Source organism: Ranitomeya variabilis, chromosome 2 (assembly GCF_051348905.1).
Source record: "Ranitomeya variabilis isolate aRanVar5 chromosome 2, aRanVar5.hap1, whole genome shotgun sequence".
NCBI lineage: Eukaryota > Metazoa > Chordata > Amphibia > Anura > Dendrobatidae > Ranitomeya > Ranitomeya variabilis.
Genome location: NC_135233.1, coordinates 378,146,700 through 378,169,243, shown reverse-complemented (window position 1 = coordinate 378,169,243; position 22,544 = coordinate 378,146,700). Strand labels below are relative to the sequence as shown.

The 22,544-nt window shown below is 45.7% G+C and overlaps 1 protein-coding gene across 2 annotated transcripts; it reads left to right on the top strand.

The window, feature by feature from the left end:
• Positions 1-6,615: 6,615 nt before the first annotated feature.
• LOC143806130 (uncharacterized) lies at positions 6,616-10,485 on the top strand. 2 transcript variants are annotated; one of them, XR_013221396.1, is made up of 2 exons: positions 6,616-6,969; positions 8,129-10,485. XR_013221396.1 is itself a non-coding variant. In XM_077286105.1 (2 exons), exons 1-2 carry the CDS (start codon positions 7,211-7,213, stop codon positions 8,712-8,714), a joined length of 603 nt encoding a protein of 200 aa, XP_077142220.1. In that variant the 5' UTR covers positions 6,983-7,210; the 3' UTR covers positions 8,715-10,429. The 2 variants fall into 2 exon arrangements, 1 of the variants encoding a protein (XP_077142220.1); XM_077286105.1 differs by lacking the exon at positions 6,616-6,969 and adding an exon at positions 6,983-7,227 and having other exon boundaries at positions 8,129-10,429.
• The last annotated feature ends 12,059 nt before the right edge of the window (positions 10,486-22,544 follow it).

Genomic DNA, 22,544 nt, shown 5'->3' with positions numbered 1-22,544 from the left:
TGCTGGTCCTCTTCTTCTTGTTGGTCTCCATCCTTGTCCTAAAAAACGTCCTCTCGGTGGAGATCTGTCTTGTCTCTCTTAGTCTGAGCCGGAAGTTGAGACATCTGTTGAGGACCTGTAATTTGAACGAGTAGAGAAGTTCCTGGAGTTGGAAGAATTTCACCATTTATATAATCTGTTATATTCGTAGTCCTCTGTATCTCTTGCGAACTTGTTCCGTTTCCTTGTTTCAGTATCTCGACGATGTTGTTCTATGGTAGTGTTGATCTTGGTTTTCAAATTGTTGAGTTCCTCTGCTGTTGTAGATGAAGCCAGTTGACTTTCAATGTTAGTGATTTGTTCTTTACTGTTGGTGATCCCTTGATGGAGATGTTCTAGTGTAAGGGTTATAAGGTCGAAAGAACACTTATTGAGAATTTGTTCAAAATGGGAGCAAAACTCTGGGGAATCACTAAAAATGGTAGGTCGTAGAGGGACTCGAAGGCCTCTAGGTATACTTTGGACCTTCAAATACTCGGTGAGGGTGGCACAATGTAATTCAAAATTGGTGCTCCATCGTAGTTCTCTCTCTAGATCTTGTCCTCTGGTCTCCTTAGGGGGGACTCGAGGAAATCACTAGGTATAGTGGATTGGATTGTGCTATAATGAGCATTATATGAGAAAGTGAGGTCATTGCCCAGAGGATAGTGTGCTTAACATAAGGGTTAATACAATTATAGGCGAAGCCGTTAGCACAACTATGTCTGTGGTGCTCAAGTAGGGTCCCAATCCGTGTAAGGTTATATATAAACTTGGCACACACTGTGTGGATGCAGTGGAAACATTTAATCAGGTGCAGTACATACAGTAGACGTTTCGGTCACAGCGACCTTCATCAAAGTACTACAAAAAATAATAAAGAAACAAAACCAAAGTATATACAAAAGCATATTATAAGTCTGGGAATCACATATAGCTAAGAAGATAATGCCATGTAACATCATAATCATTATAGCTGATAGGCTTTATATCTGGACCTCAGTACAGTGCCCGTTTAAAAAGGTGCTCAAAACCGGCAATCACAATGGTGGAAGTTTATCAAAACTGGTAGTCAAAAACAAAATCATCTGGATTGTCATTTATTACCATGAACATCATGTCAATCAAGGTGGATACATGGATAAGGGATGAATTAACTTAATCTCCTGTGGAATAGACGGCAGCATAAAGTGAATGAAGGAGTAATGGAGCTGAAGCGCAGTACAAAGAGGATCAAACTGAAGGTTTACATACTCAGGATCGGACCAGAGGATCTATAAAAAACACAGGCCCTGAGCAGTGCACCCAATGTCCATCAATCCATAAAAAAACAGGTTATCTCATTTTATGAAAAGTGCCCAGATAGACCCCGGAGGCGGCAGGGTGCTGTAAAAGAGTCAATATTTTAGGGCATTGAATAAAACAATCAATTGATATTAAGAAAATCTACAATTCATCCCACCAAAAATATCCCACTCAGCGACATCAACATAAAAACAACAAAAAGTTACTGCTCTTGGAGTGTGATAAAACACAATTATTTGCATTTCTCTCATCTACATATAAGGCTATGTGCACACGTCCGGAATTGCTGCAGAAATTTCTGAGAACGGGACCATCGCGAGGAGCGGGAAGGCTGCGGGGGACACCGGAAGGTGAGAATATCACAATTTTTTATTTTAATTCTTTTTTTTTAACAATTATATGGTTCCCAGGGCCTGGAGGAGAGTCTCCTCTCCTCCACCCTGGGTACCAACCGCACATGATCCGCTTACTTCCCACATGGTGGGCATAGCTGCATGTGGAAAGTAAGCAGATCAATGCATTCCTATGTGTGCGGAATCCCTGCGATTCCGCACAAGAAATGAACATGCTGCGTTTTTTTCCGGAATGCGATTCCGCCACGGAAAAAAATGCAACATGTGCACAAAAATTGCGGATTGTATTCTAATAATAGGATGCTTAATGGATGCGGGTTTTTTTGCGGTTTTATCGTGTTTTTATAGCAAAAATCAGCAAAAAAAATGTGAAAAATCCTGAACGTATGCACACAGGCTTAAGCTGTTTTTCCCTATGTCTTGGAATCCTTTGTTCAATCTGTTTTATTAGGCTTATAAAGTTAGTGGCAATTTTAAAAATGTTCAAGAACATTTTTACAAAATATTTCATATCGATGATTTTAAAGGGGTTCTCCAATTAAAATAAGTTATCACCAACCAATGACTCTTTTTATTCACTATTTAAAGCAGCAATTCTGGCGTTGTGTAATTTTTTGGGCCATATTGCTATTCTTGCACAGGAATCTGTTATGTGCTGCCATAGCGTTTTATTTTTTCTTCAATGTATGTAGATGTATGAGATCTCGTTTACTGTGGGAGAAATTATAGGTTTTATTAGCACCATTTTGGATACAAGCAACTTTTTCATCACTATTTATTCCAGGGTTTTCAGGCAGATGATGGACAGTAGTCAGCACGGCTGATGAGTCTGCAGCTACACTGCCCATACACAGCAAGGTGCTGAACTACGGTAGCTCTTCTCTCCACTGGACCACTTGCGCTAGCCCTCGGTCCCCAAATATATTAATGAGCCTTGAGCCACCGATCCAGTCATCGGGTCCATGAATGTTTTTCTTCTTTTCTTTACAAGTCTTATTAACTGATTTCAGGTTTCTAGTTCAGTCCCATCACCACAGGAGAATAATATTCATCCCCTCGCCTACAGTGTATAACATCCGGCCCCTCGCTGTGTTGTCTGCCTTTACTAACATGTGACAGAAAAGTCACCACTGCTCTGCTGACCCCATAATTGCAGAATCCAGACCTCCTCTGGTATAACATCAGCACAAACACTGATCCCCTGCCAGGAGCTTCATGGCCGAGCAGCTGCATACAGCCGTACATCACCAACCACAATGCCCAGCATAGGATGGAATGGTGTAAAGCCACCACTGGACTCTGGAGACAACATGTTCTGTGTGGTGACGGATCACACTTCTCTATCTGCGTCTGATGGAGGAGTCTGGTGATTCCAGGAGGACGTTACCCCCTGACTGCATTGTGCCCCCTGTACAGATGGTGGAGGAGGATAACGCTAGGGGCCGTTATCAGTGGGCGGCCTCGGCATCTTAGCTCCAGTGAAAAGAAATGTTATTGCTTCAGCACAAGACATTGTGGACAATTGTAGCTTCAGCTTTGTGGGAACAGTTTGGAGAAGACCCTTATCTGCCCCCCATGACCGAGCCCAGTGCATGAGGTCCATACAGACATGAGGGGAGAACATGAGCAGCCGCACAGAGCCTGGACCTCAGCCCCATGTTATACTGGAGCTCATGACTACCCCCCCTCCACAACATCAGGGTCTAACATCACAAATGGTTTTCTGGATGAAGGGGCAGAAATTCTCAGATGCCTCCAAAATCTTGTAGATATCTTCCCCAGAAGAGCGGGAACCGTTATATCTGCAGAGGGGCGACTCCATATTAATGAAGCATGGATGTAGGATGGGAGGAATAGTGCATACTGCCCAGTGGCGTAGGAAGGGGGGGGCGGGCCGCCCCGGGCGGCACAATGCGGGGGGCGGCACAATGCGGGGGGCGGGTCGCCGGCGGCGCAGAATTTACCTGTTCGCATCTCGGCTTCAGAAAAATGGCCGCCGCGATAGCCATCTGCGCATGCGCGGCATCCCGCGGCCATTTTCCTGAAGCCCCAGGCAGCAGAGCACTCCACCTGCGCACGCGCGGCCTCAGGAAGATGGCCGCCCCCACCGATAACCAGACAGAGCAGGATCGCGGTCAGGTAAGCAGAACTTGTTTTGTTTTGTTTTTTTATTGAGAGCGGCGATCGGGGGGGGGGGCCCAGGGCAGAAAGCTGGACACAGGGGGGCAGAAAGCTGGACACAGGGGGGCAGAAAGCTGGACACAGGGGGGCAGAAAGCTGGACACTGGGGGGCAGAAAGCTGGACACAGGGGGCAGAAAGCTGGACACAGGGGGGCAGAAAGCTGGACACAGGGGGGGCAGAAAGCTGGACACAGGGGGGCAGAAAGCTGGACACAGGGGGGCAGAAAGGACATTGGGGCAGAACGCTGGACACGAGGGCAGAACGCTGGACACGGGGGCAGAATGCTGGACACGGGGGCAGAACGCTGGACACGGGGGCAGAAAGCTGGACACTGGGGCAGAAAGCTGGACACTGGGGCAGAAAGCTGGACACTGGGGCAGAACGCTGGACACGGGGGCAGAACGCTGGACACGGGGGCAGAACGCTGGACACTGGGGCAGAACGCTGGACACTGAGGCAGAAAGCTGGACACTGCGGCAGAAAGCTGGACACTGGGGCAGAAAGCTGGACACTGGGGCAGAAAGCTGGACACTGGGGCAGAAGGCTGGACATTGGGGCAGAACGCTGGACACTGATGCAGAAAGCTGGACATTGGGGCAGAACGCTGGACTTTGGAGCAGAACGCTGGACACAGGAGCAGAAAACTGGACACAGGGGCAGAAAGCTGGACACAGGGGCAGAAAGCTGGACACAGGGGCAGAAAGCTGGACACAGGGGCAGAAAGCTGGACACAGGGGCAGAAAGCTGGACACGGGCAGAAAGCTGGACACAGGGGCAGAAAGCTGGACACTGGGGCAGAACGCTGGACATTGGGGCAGAAAGCTGGACACAGGAGCAGAAAACTGGACACAGGAGCAGAAAACTGGACACAGGAGCAGAAAACTGGACACAGGAGCAGAAAACTGGACACAGGGGCAGAAAGCTGGACACAGGGGCAGAAAGCTGGACACAGGGGCAGAATGCTTGACACAGGGGCAGAATGCTTGACACAGGGGCAGAATGGAGAAACGGGGCATGATTGGAGACACGGGGCAGGATGACAGACATGGCGTCATGACTGGAGACACTGGAGGCAGGATTGGAGACAGATGGGGCAGGATGGATACGATGGAGACAGATGGGGCAGGATGGGAAGATCATATGGGGCAGGATGGATACTCATGAGGGCAGGATGGGAGAACATATGGCTGGAGCCAGGAATGAGACACACGGGGGCCAGGATGGCGAATATTATTACCACAGGGGCTAATTAAGGGATATTAGGATATTATTACTGCAGTGATGTATTTATTTTATTTTTTGAGTATACTGTTTTAAATGGCGGGGCGGTCCTATTACTGTGAGAGTGACACTATGTCGCCTTCTTCATGTGGTGTAATGTAGAAGTTGGGAAAATTAAGTAATGTGTTCTGCAAGTGGAACTCGTGATAACTGTGTTATTTCCTGCAGAGACGAGTCCTGGCTGGATGAAGTGATGGCGGTCTGTGCGGGATGAAAGATGAAGGACTTCACCTAGAGACGTCACTGGTGAGTCAGTGTGTTACCTATACACTGACACTATACACTGTATACTATATACTGAGGTCCTGTGTATGTCACCGGTGATCACTGTATTACCTATACACAGACGCTGCATACTAAGTACAGATCTCCTGTGTATAATGGCACTTATGGTGATAGTATTGTGTTTTTTTTTTTATTATTGATCAGTATTGTAGTATTCAGTCACTATGTGGTGGTAATATGTGGTCTGGTCATGATGTTGTGGTATTTGTTCCTTGTATTTGATATTATTCGATCACTGTGGTGGTAATATGTCATCTGGTCATGGTGTGGCGGTATTTGTGCCTTGTAGATAGTATTATAGGTCACTGTGGTGATATTGTGTCTGGTCTGTCTATTGAACATCAGCTGAGTGAAGAAATAGACTTGTTGTCCTGACTATTTTTGGTAACCTTTGTGTGTATTGAGCCCGGGGGGGCGCCAAACTTGGGAACAGCCCCGGGCGGCAAAAGCTCTAGCTACGCCCCTGATACTGCCTCTTCAGTACGGGCCAAGGTCACAGAACCCCCCAGGAGCAGCGCGACGAGGCCGACACCACATAGGGGTCATTGTTACCGCCGAAGAGTGTCCGGCCAGTAACCTAAAGAAAGGAAGAAAAGCCAAAAATAAAATGTTACCATGAAATATAATACTGGTTACAAGCGCACGCTACTCTGTGCTGAAAACAAGTGTCAGATTATCAGACTTTCAGGATTATGTGATGCCGGATTAAAGGAAGTTTGCTACATAGTAAAGAAAATATACTTGTTAGCCCATATGCAAATTGCCTCTTCAGAGAGAAAGAGGACTTAACTCTATAGCGCCACCTGTTGGAAGTAGCGATCCTACAAGTCACAATCAACCCTCTAACGAGTCGTGCAATATGACTTAGGATAAAAGCCAAATCAGTATCTCAATTCGCAGACACGGTGTTTCGGGCTGTTGGCCCTCGTCAGTGCAAAGCATGAGAACTGATTTGGCTGGGTGAGAGGCTCTGGACTGGGGTCTAAGGGGTAACGTTTCTCCTTATGGAGAGTGACATACCATCTCTGGCTTGTCAAGGTAAGGAGGCTTATTTGCCGTGCAATGCTCCTCTACTCGCTACTTCCAACAGGTGACGCTATAGAGTTCAAGTCCTCTTTCTCTCTGAAGAGGTAATTTGCATATTATGTTTCCCAGAGGAGCATTGCACGGCGAATAAGCCTCCTTACCTTGACAAGCCAGAGATGGTATGTCACTCTCCATAAGGAGAAACGTTACCCCTTAGACCCCTTGTTAGCCCGGAAACCCACGCCTTATAATAAGAGAATATTTCTCCTATGGAGATAAATCAGAGGGGCCCAATAATTCACACATCTGACACCTGAAGAGCCCAGAACACAATAAACATGAAAGGAGAGAGAGGACCTGTGATGATGTCACTGTCATGTGATCAGTCACATGCTATAGAGTGGGCAGTCATGAAGCTGTCACTCCAGCCTGTGACTCCTCCCCTCGCTGATCACATGATTATGACATCATCACAGGTCCTTTTCCCCCTGCTCCCTGGAATCTCCTGGCATGTCCCTGGTCAGTGTCGCTTCTCTTATATCATTGTTTTACATTTATACATTATTGTTGTTTTTTTTATTTATTTTTTTTTACAAATTTAACCCATTAAAAGAGAATTTGTCAGCAAAAAGGCTCACACTATAGATGAGCAAATCGATTTGCAGAACCCTGGTCCAGCAGCCACGTTAGTGGTCCGTGGCCACCACACTGGACTGTGCTCTACCTGCCGGGGCATCTTCTGATTAACAGGCCATCATCCATGAAGGATGCCAGCAGGTAAGAAGTGGGCTCACAGGGCTCCTGTCTGGTGGCCTCAGACTACTGACGTACCCACACCCACTGCACCGGGGTCTCGATAATCAATCCGCTCATCTCTATCTCACACTACGAGGGAGAGGTACCATCCCGGCCAATCATACATGTTAGGCTCACACGGTGAGGCGGATCCACCAAGCCCAAGGTCCATGTGGGAACACAGGTGTCGGAGCAGCAGCTAGCCGGAGCACGCGGGACACGTACAGTCAAGGGACGGCAGGCAGAGGACCTGAGGAAACTGCAGGCAGGTGGAGAACCTGAGGAAGCTGCAGGCAGGTAGAGAACCTGAGGAAACCGCAGGCAGGTGGAGAACCTGAGGAAGCTGCAGGCAGGTGGATAACCTGAGGAAGCTGCAGGCAGGTGGAGAACCTGAGGAAACCTAAGGCAGGTGGAGAACCTGAGGAAGCTGCAGGCAGGTGGAAGACCTGATGACACCACAGGCAGACAGAGGACGTGAGGACAATGCAGACAGGCGGGGGGCATGACAAAACCGCAGGCAGATGGAGAACGTGAGGAAACTGCAGGCAGGCGGAGGACATGAGGAAGCCGCAGGCAGGCGGAGGACATGAGGAAGCCGCAGGCAGGCTGAGGACGTGAGGAAGCCACAGGCAGGCCACCATCATCCCACTGGCATTACCACCTCATTGATTTTGCCGTTACTGTAAAACATTTCCGCAACGAAAAAAAAGAAACAACTCCTGTCCATCAGTGTCCTGCACATTACACTCCTAAGCTGTAATTTATTTATTTCTATTGTTTATATAGGGAAATGGTATGAACAGTGTGAATGTGCAATAACACCTTCCTCTTCTTTTTTTCTTTGTGTATAAAGCATTACCTATTCTTTCTCATTTTTCTATAGGACGATTTTAATCAGAATCATGCCTAGCTGTTTGGTAAACCAGTGTCTTAGCCGAACTGGGAAAAAGGGCCAAAGTGAGCAGATAACATTACACCCTTTCCCCAAGGACATCAACAGAATAAAATTATGGCTGCAGCAGACGGGACAAGTCTTCAAGGATCTGAACGCTGTGGCCCTAAGGATATTGAACGAGAACAAAAAAAACAGGTACCGCCTGTGCTCCTGCCACTTCAGCCCGGATTCCTACATTGTGAACATTTGCGGCAGAACTTTACGAGTCGATGCCATACCCTCTATTTTTCCAATTGTCGACGAAGGGGAAACTATCATCGAAGAAAACTTAAAAAAAGACCGTGCCAAGGCGAGGAAGAGACCTTTTGTCGCAGCCCCTCCTACTACCTCAACTAACATCATTGTAAAGACTGAAGAAGAAGACGAAGACGACTACGACGAAGAATTGCTTCAGGATATACAATTGACAAAAATCGGATTTTGCAACACCGGAACGCAGACGGATTACACACTTTCCAACTCCGTTCTTGTTTTGAAAGATCTGATGATCTTTACTGACACTTTACGCCCATAAGGAAAAATCAGTTAGGGAAAAGTTTACTAGTAATTCATCAACAAGCAAAAACTTGGGAAACAAAAACTGAACTATTTCAAACTTCATATGATTCCCCCAAAGTATTAGCACCACTATTGACAATTGTTGATGAAGCCGCCCCCTGCCCCGTCATGGTCCACATTGAAAACACCTTAGGGGAAGATGCGGAGGAGACCGATGACCCAAGCATTGTCCAAGAGTAGAGGAGAATTGGACATTTTGGATTGGCTTCACTGTTTTCCAAAGTCATTTTTTTTTCAACACTATTTTAAAGTTCCTGGTAATTTACTTTGCCACCCAACCAAAACTTTGAGAGACAATTCAACTCTCAAATCTCCTTTTTGGTGACTTTTGTTCTCATGTTCCTGAAATTATATTAACTTTTAAACATTTTAGAAGTCATATATTCTGGAAAAACAAAAAAACAGATTACAGACACTAGTTCATTTCTATCAACGAACCACGGACGGCAGAAAAAGTCATACAAGTCCAAAGCATGGCATAGTCCATATCTGGTGATAGGCACCGTGGTGTGGGTCCGATCAGGCAAGAAAAAAAATACCAACAATATTTGTCTCACTGATCATCCCCATCACTACAGGTCTGTTCAGGTCTGTGCTTTCCGGTGCCATCTTGTACAAAGGAAATACTGGGAAATGCACAAAGACCCCATGGACTGGCATTTCCCAGCATGTCCTGCCTGATACTGGACTGCGAATTAAAGCCGGCGTACACCCCACCTGAGTGTCTGGGAGCTCTGTGCTAAGCACCGCGGGGGATTTTATGCCACTATGAGCCTTTGGTTAAAAAACATCCATCATCCAAAACATGGAAAGATTAATAAAGCCTGAATTAATAATCTTCAGTTTGGGATCCTAAAAAAATGTATCAGAATTAGTCAGAACTCAAGCACAGAATTTGCGCAGTGCCAAACACCAACGAAAAAAAAAAGCGAGAAAACAATAAAATTAATCAGAGAGACTTTTAGGCAATGTTCACATCTTTGTCGGAAGCTCCACGGCAGATGTAGCGGTTTAGGATCTGGAGCTTTGTTCTTAATGTTTAACTATGTTTTATTTAATAAAAATTATTTATATAATCATTTCCTGTATTTTTGTTATTGTCATAATCTATGGTGACCCCCTACTTGTCGGTGAGGGGTACGAGGGCTGCGCTTGTGCAGCCATTTCTCAGACCAGAGTGAGACATCTTCCTGTTTTCGAGATACGTTGGGGAACCAGAGATTGTGTGAACCTTGGAAGGAGCCGGTCCTGCGACCAAGTCTGTAATCTGTGGCCACTGAACAGGAGCCTCCGACCTGACAACATCCCTCCATGATCTTCTTTGGTTTCGCCGGCCTGACGTCATCGCTGCAGTGCGACCCACATGTGACGTTCTGCCAGGCTGGCTAATCGAAGGAAGAGCTCTCACAGATTACTTACTTGGCCACAGGGCAGAGTTCTTCTAATTGATTCACACCAGTTCTACTGGGAACCACAAGGTTCAGCCATCGGTACAAGATCACCACTGCCAATTATAATCCTCTTCTTGCTGGTGACGTATTTGTACAGCTACAGTAGTAAAGAGGACCTCCTGCTGTGAACAGGTAATTACACCAAGGGATGTGTAAGAACCTGCCAACAAGTCTAGGATTCCTATACTCAGAGGAGAAGTACACTCCCCAAGGCAAGAGCTTCCTCTGTTCAAAGTGCTTGTCTCACACACTGGAGACAATGTTCAGTAATGAATATTGGGGTTTGCATCGATGCGTTATTTATGGAAGATATACACTGCTCAAAAAAATAAAGGGAACACTAAAATCCCACGTCCTAGATATCTCTGAAATAAATATTCCAGTTGTAAATCTTTATTCATTACATAGTGGAATGTGTTGAGAACAATAAAACCTAAAAATGATTAATGTAAATCAAAACTAATATCCCACGGAAGTCTGGAGTTGGAATGATGCTCAAAATCAAAGTGGAAAATGAAATTACAGTGGAAATGCCTCAAGGCAAGGAAATGATGCTCAGTAGTGTGTGTGGCCTCCACATGCCTATATGACCTCCCTACAATGCCTGGGCATGCGCCTGATGAGGCAGTGGATGGTCTCCTGAGGGATCTCCTCCCAGACCTGGACTAAAGCATCCGCCAACTCCTGGACAGTCTGTGGTGCAATGTTGCATTGGTGAATGGAGTGAAACATGATGTCCCAGATGTGTTCAATCGGATTCAGGTCTGGGGAACGGGCGGGCCAGTCCATAGCTTCAATGCCTTCATCTTACAGGAACTGCTGACACACTCCAGCCACACGAGGTTTGGCATTGTCCTGCATTAGGAACCCAGGGCCAACCGAACCAGCATATGGTCTCACCAGGGGTCTGAGGATCTCATCTCGGTATCTAATGGCAGTCAGGCTACCTCTGGCGGGCACATGGTGGGCTGTGCGGCCCTCCAAAGAAATGCAACCCCACACCATTACTGACCCACTGCCAAACCGGTCATGCTGAAGGATGTTGCAGGCAGCAGATCGCTCTCCACGGCGTCTCCAGACTCTGTGACGTCTGTCACATGTGCTCAGTGTGAACCTGCTTTCATCTGTGAAGAGCACAGGGTGCCAGTGGTGAATTTGCCAATCCTGGTGTTCTGTGGCAAATGCCAAGCGTCCTGCACGGTGTTGGGCTGTGAGCACAACCCCTATCTGTTGAAGTCGGGCACTCAGAACATCCTCATGGAGTCAGTTTCCAACCGTTTGTGCAGACACATGCACATTTGTGGCCTACTGGATGTCATTTTGCAGGGCTCTGGCAGTGCTCCTCGCACAAAGGCTGAGGTAGCGGTCCTGCTGCTGGGTTGTTGCCCTCCTACGGCTCCCTCCACGTCTCGTGGTGTACTGGCCTGTTTCCTGGTAGCGCCTCCAGCCTCTGGACACTAAGCTGACAGACATAGCAAACCTTCTTGCCACAGCTCGCATTGATGTGCCATCCTGGATGAGCTGCACTACCTGAGCCACTTGTATGGGTAGCAGAGTCAGTCTCATGCTACCACGAGTGTGAAAGCACAACCAACATTCAAAAGTGACCAAAACATCAGCTAGAAAGCATTGGTACTGAGATGTGGTCTGTGGTCCCCACCTGCAGAACCACTCCTTTATTGAGGGGGTCTTGATAATTGCCAATAATTTCCATCTGTCGTCTATTCCATTTGCACAACAGCATGTGAAATTGATTGTCAGTCAGTGTTGCTTCCTAAGTGGACAGTTTGATTTCACAGAAGTTTGATTTACTTGGAGTTATATTCTGTTGTTTAAGTGTTCCCTTTATTTTTTTGAGCAGTGTATTTTTGACGTCATAGCAAAGGGACGAACATAACGCATTCTTTCACTGTCCCGTAAGACCAACCGAAGACCTAAAACTTAATATCGTTCAGATGGATCATGCTGTACATGCCATGTTTCATCTCTATAGAAAGGTAAAATCATGATAGGAAACATGACAACAATATCTACTGCCTGGGACCTCCAGGGGCGAAGATATATTGAAAGTTTGGGATCTCATAAACTTCTAAAAGACCTAGCACATCCCACAACCAGCCCACATGTGAGCTCACCAAGGAGAGGTATGTGGGAGTAACCTTGATCCAATAAAAATCAGAGTTTGGGTTTTGGCCATTTGTCAGTCCTGGAAGGTACAGATTACTGTACCTCTTTCCGTTAAGCTCTAAGCTATTTCTGTGCCATCAGGTTTAGTAATTTTCTTTTGTTAGCCCTTTTATTTTATGTATTTGTATATATTGTATTTTGTTCCCATTTTGTCTCATCTTTGTATATTTTTTATAAACACTGCCTTTCTGGATTAAATATATAAAATGTAATAGCTCTGTTCCTCTTGCTCTGTAAACCGCACCCCTGAAGCCGTATGCTGCCGGTAATATGCGTCCAATCGGCCGGTATAAATAATTGGTGGTGGCAGCTAGTAGTTCTTTAGTTATTGTGGATTTGGCAGTGACCGTATAATTTTCCACCCTGGAATTGGCGGCGTATATACCATACGCTCACTGTTGTGAATTTGGATTCTGGGCTCCCCCGGTGGCTACTGGTGGAATTGAACTTGTGACATCATCTTCCCTGTTCACCTGTTCTGATTAGATCTGGGTGTCGCTATATAACCTGGCTTCTTTGTTAGATGCTTGCCGGTCAACAATGTTATCAGAAGCCTCTCTGTGCTTGTTCCTGCTCCCAGACATCTACTAGATAAGTTGGACATTCGTCCATGTTTTGTTTTTGTATTTTGGTTCCAGTTCACAGCTGCAGTTTCGTTACTGTGTCTGGAAAGCTCTTGTTGATCAGGAATTGCCACTCTGGTATTATGAGTTAATGCCAGAGTCCTAAAGTAACTTCTGGATTTGTTTTGTTAGGGTTTTCTACTGACCATGAAAGTATGCTTTCTGTCTTCTGCTATCTAGAAAGCGGACCTCAAATTTGCTAAAACTATTTTCCTGCTGCGTTTGTTGTTTCATCTCATATCACCGCCAATATATGTGGGGGGCCTCTGTCTCCTTTTTTTTTGGGCATTTCTCTAGAGGTGAGTCAGGTCTTATATTTCCCTCTGCTAGCATTATTTAGTTCTCCGGCCGGCGCTGGGCATATAGGGATAAAAAGTAGGACATGCTACCTGGCTACTTCTAGATGATGCGGTAGGTTTAGTTCATGGTCAGTATAGTTACATCTTCCAAGAGCTTGTTCCTATAGAGGCTTATGCTAGTTCTCTGGCCATGGAGATCATGACAGTTTGACCGGCCCACTAAAGGGTTAAAATCCTTGGCTGAGAAAGGAGAGAAATAAGAAGTCTGCTGAAAATTTTTTTTTTTTTTTTTTTTTTCTCTAGTAGTTAGTGTGCTCTTGATTGGATCACTTGCCAGTCTGTCTATGCTGCAGTCTTTCTTTTTTTTCTCTCTCCTTCTAATCTTTGAATGGCTCTATGTTCACCTGTCTATAATGGATCTACAGAGTGTAACTGCAGGTTTGAATAATCTCGCCACGAAAGTACAAAGTTTGCAAGATTTTGTTGTTCATGCTCCGGTATCAGAGCCGAGAATTCCTTTGCCGGAATTCTTCTCAGGGAATAGATCTAGCTTTCAGAATTTTAGAAATAATTGTAAGTTATTTTTGTCCCTGAAATCTCGTTCTGCTGGAGACCCTGCACAGCAGGTTGGGATTGTGATTTCCTTGCTCCGCGGCGACCCTCAAGATTGGGCTTTTGCATTGGCACCAGGGGATCCTGCGTTGCGCAATGTGGATGCGTTTTTTCTGGCCTTGGGCTTGCTGTATGAGGAACCTCATTTGGAACTTCAGGCAGAAAAAACTTTGATGTCCCTATCGCAGGGGCAAGATGAAGCTGAAATTTACTGCCAAAAATTCCGTAAATGGTCTGTGCTTACTCAGTGGAATGAGTGTGCCTTGGCGGCTACTTTCAGAGAGGGTCTTTCTGATGCCATTAAGGATGTTATGGTGGGGTTCCCTGTGCCTGCAAGTCTGAATGAGTCCATGACAATGGCCATTCAGATCGATAGGCGTCTGCGGGAGCGCAAACCAGTGCACCATCTGGCGGTGTCCACTGAGAAGACGCCAGAAAACATGCAGTGTGATAGAATTCTGTCCAGAAGCGAGCGGCAGAATTTTAGACGGAAAAATGGGTTGTGTTTCTATTGTGGGGATTCTACTCATGTTATATCAGCATGCTTTAAGCGTACTAAAAAGCTTGATAAATCCGTTCCCATTGGCACTTTACAGTCTAAATTTATTTTGTCTGTGACCCTGATTTGCTCTTTGTCATCTATTACTACGGACGCCTATATCGACTCTGGCGCCGCTTTGAGTCTTATGGATTGGTCCTTTGCCAATCGTTGTGGGTATGATTTAGAGCCTTTGGAGACTCTTATTCCTCTGAAGGGGATTGACTCCACCCCATTGGCTAATAATAAACCACAATACTGGACACAAGTGACTATGTGTATTAATCCGGATCACCAGGAGACTATTCGTTTTCTGGTGCTGTATAATCTACATGATGATTTGGTGCTGGGATTGCCATGGCTGCAGTCTCACAACCCAGTCCTTGACTGGAGAGCTATGTCTGTGTTGAGCTGGGGATGTAAGGGGACTCATGGGGACGTACCTTTGGTGTCCATTTCATCATCTATTCCCTCTGAAATCCCTGAGTTCCTGTCTGATTATCGTGACGTCTTTGAAGAACCCAAGCTGGGTTCACTACCTCCGCACCGTGAGTGCGATTGTGCTATAGATTTAATTCCGGGTAGTAAATACCCAAAGGGTCGATTTATTTCTGGTTTTTCGGATGTCGTTAAGCCATTGACCGATTTGACTAGACAGGGTGCTGATGTTGCTAATTGGTCCCCTGATGCTGTGGAGGCCTTTCAGGAGCTTAAGCGCCGTTTTTCTTCTGCCCCTGTGTTGCGTCAGCCTGATGTGACTCTTCCTTTTCAGGTTGAGGTCGACGCTTCTGAGATCGGGGCTGGGGCAGTGTTGTCGCAGAAAAGTTCTGACTGCGCCGTGATGAGGCCTTGTGCCTTCTTTTCCCGTAAATTTTCGCCCGCTGAGCGGAATTATGATGTTGGGAATCGGGAGCTTTTGGCCATGAAGTGGGCGTTTGAGGAGTGGCGCCATTGGCTCGAGGGGGCCAGACATCAGGTGGTGGTATTGACTGACCACAAAAATTTGATCTATCTTGAGACCGCCAGGCGCCTGAATCCTAGACAGGCGCGCTGGTCATTATTTTTCTCTCGGTTTAATTTTGTGGTATCGTACCTACCGGGTTCTAAGAATGTTAAGGCGGATGCCCTTTCTAGGAGTTTTGAGCCTGATTCACCCGGCAACTCTGACCCCACAGGTATTCTTAAGGAGGGAGTTATCTTGTCAGCCGTTTCTCCAGACCTGCGGCGGGCCTTGCAGGAGTTTCAGGCGGATAGACCGGATCGTTGTCCGCCTGATAGGTTGTTTGTTCCTGATGATTGGACCAGTAGAGTCATCTCTGAGGTTCATTCTTCGGCATTGGCAGGTCATCCTGGAATTTTTGGTACCAGGGATTTGGTGGCAAGATCCTTCTGGTGGCCTTCCCTGTCACGAGATGTGCGAGGCTTTGTGCAGTCTTGTGACGTTTGTGCTCGGGCCAAGCCTTGTTGTTCTCGGGCTAGTGGATTATTGTTGCCCTTGCCTATTCCTAAGAGGCCTTGGACACACATCTCGATGGATTTTATTTCAGATCTGCCTGTTTCTCAGAAGATGTCTGTCATCTGGGTGGTGTGTGACCGTTTTTCTAAGATGGTCCATTTGGTTCCCCTGCCCAAATTGCCTTCTTCTTCCGAGTTGGTGCCCCTGTTTTTTCAAAATGTTGTTCGTTTGCATGGTATTCCTGAGAATATCGTTTCTGACAGAGGAACCCAATTTGTGTCTAGATTTTGGCGGGCATTCTGTGCTAGGATGGGCATAGATTTGTCTTTTTCGTCTGCTTTTCACCCTCAGACTAATGGCCAGACCGAGCGGACTAATCAGACCCTGGAGACATATCTGAGGTGTTTTGTGTCTGCTGACCAGGATGATTGGGTTGCTTTTTTGCCATTGGCGGAGTTCGCCCTCAATAATCGGGCCAGCTCTGCCACTTTGGTGTCCCCGTTTTTCTGTAATTCGGGGTTCCACCCTCGATTTTCCTCCGGTCAGATGGAATCCTCGGATTGTCCTGGAGTGGATGCGGTGGTGGAGAGATTGCATCATATCTGGGGGCAGGTGATGGACAATTTAAAGTTGTCCCAGGAGAAGACTCAGCTTTTTGCCAACCGTCACCGTCGTGTTGGTCCTCGGCTTTGTGTTGGAGATTTGGTGTGGTTGTCTTCTCGTTTTGTCCCTATGAGGGTCTCATCTCCTAAGTTTAAGCCTCGGTTCATCGGTCCGTATAAAATATTGGAGATTCTTAACCCTGTTTCCTTCCGTTTGGACCTCCCTGCATCCTTTTCTATTCATAACGTTTTTCATCGGTCGTTATTGCGCAGGTATGAGGCACCGGTTGTGCCTTCCGTTGAGCCTCCTGCTCCGGTGTTGGTTGAGGGTGAGTTGGAGTACGTTGTGGAAAAAATCCTAGACTCCCGTGTTTCCAGACGGAGACTCCAGTATCTGGTCAAGTGGAAGGGATACGGCCAGGAGGATAATTCTTGGGTCACTGCATCTGATGTTCATGCCTCTGATCTGGTTCGTGCCTTTCATAGGGCCCATCCTGATCGCCCTGGTGGTTCTGGTGAGGGTTCGGTGCCCCCTCCTTGAGGGGGGGGTACTGTTGTGAATTTGGATTCTGGGCTCCCCCGGTGGCTACTGGTGGAATTGAACTTGTGACATCATCTTCCCTGTTCACCTGTTCTGATTAGATCTGGGTGTCGCTATATAACCTGGCTTCTTTGTTAGATGCTTGCCGGTCAACAATGTTATCAGAAGCCTCTCTGTGCTTGTTCCTGCTCCCAGACATCTACTAGATAAGTTGGACATTCGTCCATGTTTTGTTTTTGTATTTTGGTTCCAGTTCACAGCTGCAGTTTCGTTACTGTGTCTGGAAAGCTCTTGTTGATCAGGAATTGCCACTCTGGTATTATGAGTTAATGCCAGAGTCCTAAAGTAACTTCTGGATTTGTTTTGTTAGGGTTTTCTACTGACCATGAAAGTATGCTTTCTGTCTTCTGCTATCTAGAAAGCGGACCTCAAATTTGCTAAAACTATTTTCCTGCTGCGTTTGTTGTTTCATCTCATATCACCGCCAATATATGTGGGGGGCCTCTGTCTCCTTTTTTTTGGGCATTTCTCTAGAGGTGAGTCAGGTCTTATATTTCCCTCTGCTAGCATTATTTAGTTCTCCGGCCGGCGCTGGGCATATAGGGATAAAAAGTAGGACATGCTACCTGGCTACTTCTAGATGATGCGGTAGGTTTAGTTCATGGTCAGTATAGTTACATCTTCCAAGAGCTTGTTCCTATAGAGGCTTATGCTAGTTCTCTGGCCATGGAGATCATGACAGCTCACTGTGGGTTCCTCGATAACCGGCCTACAAGTGGAAATAGCCATGGCCTTGTCCATCACTCGTCAGTTAATTGCGTAATTATCTTGACAATTGGAGGCAGCGGTGGGATCTGCATGATCTCTACGGTGTTATATGTGACATGCAGGCAAATAATCAAGGACACTGATTACAAGAATTTGTGTCAATTTTAATATTTTTCAAAAAGTTATAAAAACTTTAAACGTTGTTGCTTCATAATCCTGAGATGTGAATTGCAGGGGGGATCATTTTTCTGCTGCCGTCCTCAGTTGGGTAGGGAAAAGGTTAATAATCGGCTGCACTGGTCACAGTTCTAGGTCAGTACATGACATAAATGATGTTACACAGCAGCTTTCCAGACGTCTTAGGTCTCTTCCTCAGGCATGGGATAACAAAGTACCTGAAGAAACACAAATACAGTGGGGCAAAAAAGTATTTAGTCAGTCAGCAATAGTGCAAGTTCCACCACTTAAAAAGATGAGAGGCGTCTGTAATTTACATCATAGGTAGACCTCAACTATGGGAGACAAACTGAGAAAAAATAATCCAGAAAATCACATTGTCTGTTTTTTTTATCATTTTATTTGCATATTATGGTGGAAAATAAGTATTTGGTCAGAAACAAAATTTCATCTCAATACTTTGTAATATATCCTTTGTTGGCAATGACAGAGGTCAAACGTTTTCTGTAAGTCTTCACAAGGTTGCCACACACTGTTGTTGGTATGTTGGCCCATTCCTCCATGCAGATCTCCTCTAGAGCAGTGATGTTTTTGGCTTTTCGCTTGGCAACACGGACTTTCAACTCCCTCCAAAGGTTTTCTATAGGGTTGAGATCTGGAGACTGGCTAGGCCACTCCAGGACCTTGAAATGCTTCTTACGAAGCCACTCCTTCGTTGCCCTGGCGGTGTGCTTTGGATCATTGTCATGTTGAAAGACCCAGCCACATTTCATCTTCAATGCCCTTGCTGATGGAAGGAGGTTTGCACTCAAAATCTCACGATACATGGCCCCATTCATTCTTTCATGTACCCGGATCAGTCGTCCTGGCCCCTTTGCAGAGAAACAGCCCCAAAGCATGATGTTTCCACCACCATGCTTTACAGTAGGTATGGTGTTTGATGGATGCAACTCAGTATTCTTTTTCCTCCAAACACGACAAGTTGTGTTTCTACCAAACAGTTCCAGTTTGGTTTCATCAGACCATAGGACATTCTCCCAAAACTCCTCTGGATCAACCAAATGCTCTCTAGCAAACTTCAGACGGGCCCGGACATGTACTGGCTTAAGCAGTGGGACACGTCTGGCACTGCAGGATCTGAGTCCATGGTGGCGTAGTGTGTTACTTATGGTAGGCCTTGTTACATTGGTCCCAGCTCTCTGCAGTTCATTCACTAGGTCCCCCCGCGAGGTTCTGGGATTTTTGCTCACCGTTCTTGTGATCATTCTGACCCCATGGGGTGGGATTTTGCGTGGAGCCCCAGATCGAGGGAGATTATCAGTGGTCTTGTATGTCTTCCATTTTCTAATTATTGCTCCCACTGTTGATTTCTTCACTCCAAGCTGGTTGGCTATTGCAGATTCAGTCTTCCCAGCCTGGTGCAGGGCTACAATTTTGTTTCTGGTGTCCTTTGACAGCTCTTTGGTCTTCACCATAGTGGAGTTTGGAGTCAGACTGTTTGAGGGTGTGCACAGGTGTCTTTTTATACTGATAACAAGTTTAAACAGGTGCCATTACTACAGGTAATGAGTGGAGGAAAGAGGAGACTCTTAAAGAAGAAGTTACAGGTCTGTGAGAGCCAGAAATCTTGATTGTTTGTTTCTGACCAAATACTTATTTTCCACCATAATATGCAAATAAAATGATAAAAAAAACAGACAATGTGATTTTCTGGATTTTTTTTTCTCAGTTTGTCTCCCATAGTTGAGGTCTACCTATGATGTAAATTACAGACGCCTCTCATCTTTTTAAGTGGTGGAACTTGCACTATTGCTGACTGACTAAATACTTTTTTGCCCCACTGTATGTCCACAAAAAGAGCAGAGCTATGGCATAATAAATGGACACTGAATTAAACAAAGAAACTGAGCTCAGAGAATGATGTATCCGAGGGCGCTGAACTTCGGATCATGATGTTTCTTAAATTAGGAGGTTGCTTGTAGCAGAGGAGGGTTTGGACATTTTTAGCAGTTTTTCTCCGTACCTTCTCAGGGGCTGTAGGACACCACCAGAGGGTCCATGATTACTTTCCTCCTTTTCTCTGTATGGAAGTAATTGACTTCTAGTGATCCTGGTGGTCCTAACGATGTGATCATCAATGGAGGCGGGGTGGGGGCCTCGATTTAAGAATGTCTTTTTAAGATGGGATAAGTGTTCATCCCTTTCTGGTGGGCTGGAACAGACACGATTATATCTGAGGGTCCGGCTGCAGACGATGGACTTGTCCCATCTGGGGTCTGTGGGACGGTCAATTAGTTTCCGATAAAGAGAAGTCTGGGTTGAACCATTTTGATTTTTTTATGATGGTATCAAGAACGTTGAGTTCCGTTTCTGGGTGGTCCAATGTCAGCTTTATGGTGGGATGAAATATATAGATCTTGCTGTGTAACATCATTTTTTTTTGTTAGCCATTAAAATGTCTAACTACCGGATTGTTATCTTGTTTCCCCCCTGAGAGCAATCTTTATCTTTTTTTTCAGCTGGCTAACAAGGCAACAAACCTTTTTATCTTTCAAGAATGGACAAAGACCTGGAAGCTGCAGAATGTAAAAATTGTGGTTGCAGAAGGTGGAAAATGAGGAAATTGTAACGTGTGCTGAGGGGGGTATGTGGTGACAAAAGCATTAGATGGCCATAGCCCGGCTGGTCTGTGGTACTGAAAGCGTTAAATGATGTCATTCCTGGCTATCTGGGTTTCTGAAATGGTTATAAGGTGACAGCCCTGGTGGCTTGGGTTGCTTAAAACATTTTAAAAGAACTGTGTTTAGTGGTCTGAGGAGATGAAAAGGGTTAAATATTGACGTTCCTGGTGGTCTGAGTGATGAATGTGATATCAACAAACCTGGTGATCTGCTGTATTGAAAAGGTTTAGTATCAATGTCCCTGGTGGTGAAAAGATTAAATATAAACTTCCATGGTGGTCTGGGTTACTGAAAAGGTTAAATATCAACGACCCTGGTGGTCTGGGGTGGTAAAGGAGGTTAAATATTGATGTCCCTGCTGGACTAGGGTAGTGAAAAGGATAAATATCAACATCCCTGGTGGTTAAATATTCATGTCCCTGGTGGTCTGGGGTGGTGAAAGAGGTTAAATATCAACATCCGCCTTGGTCTGGGGTGGTGAAAGAATTAAATACCGATGTTCCTAGTGGTCTGGGGTGGTAAAAAAAAAAGGTTAAATATCGACTTCCCTGGTGGTCAGGGGTGGTCAAAGAGGTTCAATATCAATGTCACTTGTGGTCTCAATGTCACTTGTGGTCTGGGTTGGTGAAAGAAGTTAAAGGTCTTGAAAAGCTTAAATATCAATGTCCCTGGTGGCCTGAGGTGGTGTAAAGGTTAAATATCAATTTTCCTGTTGGTCTGAGGTGGTGAATGAGGTTAAATATCAATGTCCCTGGTGATCTGGGGTGGTGAATGAGGTTAAATATCAAAGTCCCTGGTGGTCTGGGGAATTGAAAAGGTTAAATATCCATTTTTCTGGTGGTCTGATGTATTGGAAGAGCTTAAATATTGATGTTCCTGGTGATCTAAGGTGGTGAAAAGGGTTAAATATTAATGTCCCTGGTGGTCTGGGGAGTTGAAAGAGATTAAATATCAACGTCCCTGGTGGTCTGGGGCGGTGAAAAGGTTAAATACTGACATTCCTGGTGGTCTGGGGTAGTGAAATATTGGCTTCCCTGGTGGTCTGGCATGGTGAAAGAAGTTAAATATCTATCCCTGGTGGTCTGAGGTGGTGAATAGTTTAAATATTGATTGCCCTAGTGGTCTGGGGTGGTGAAAAAGCTTAAATATCAACCTCCTTGGTGGTCTGGGGTAGTGAAATGGGTTATATATTGATGTCCCTAATGCTGTAGATATGTGTAAGAGGTTAGATATCATCATCCCTAGTGGTCTGGGGTGGTGAATGAGGTTAAATATGAACGTCCCTGGTGGTCTGAGGTGGTGAAAGAAATTAAATATCAACATCCCTGGTAGTCTGGCATGGTGAAAGAGGTTAAATAGCAATGTCCCTTGTGGTCTGGGTGGTAAAATAGGTTAAAGACAAAATTCCCTGGTGGTCTAGGGTAATGAATAAGGTTAAATGTCAACGTCCCCGGTGGTCTGGGATGGTTAAAGAGTTAAATATTGAAGTCTATGGTGGTCTGGGGTGGTGAAAGGCTTAAATACCGACATCCCTGGTGGTCTGGGGTGGTAAGAGGTTAAATATCAACGTCCCTGGTGTTCTGGGGTGGTGAAAGAGGTTAAATATTGATGTCCCTGATGGTCTAGGGTAGTGAAAGGTATAAATATCAATATCCCTTGCGGTGAAAAGGGTTAAATATTCATGTCCCTGGTGGTCTGGGGTGGTGAAAGAGGTTAAATATCAACGTCGTTGGTGGTCTAGTGTGATGAAAGAGGTTAAATATCAACATCCCTGGTGGTATAGGGTTGTGAATGATTTAAATATTGATGTCCATGGTGGTCTGGGGTAGTGAAAAGGATAAATACCAATGT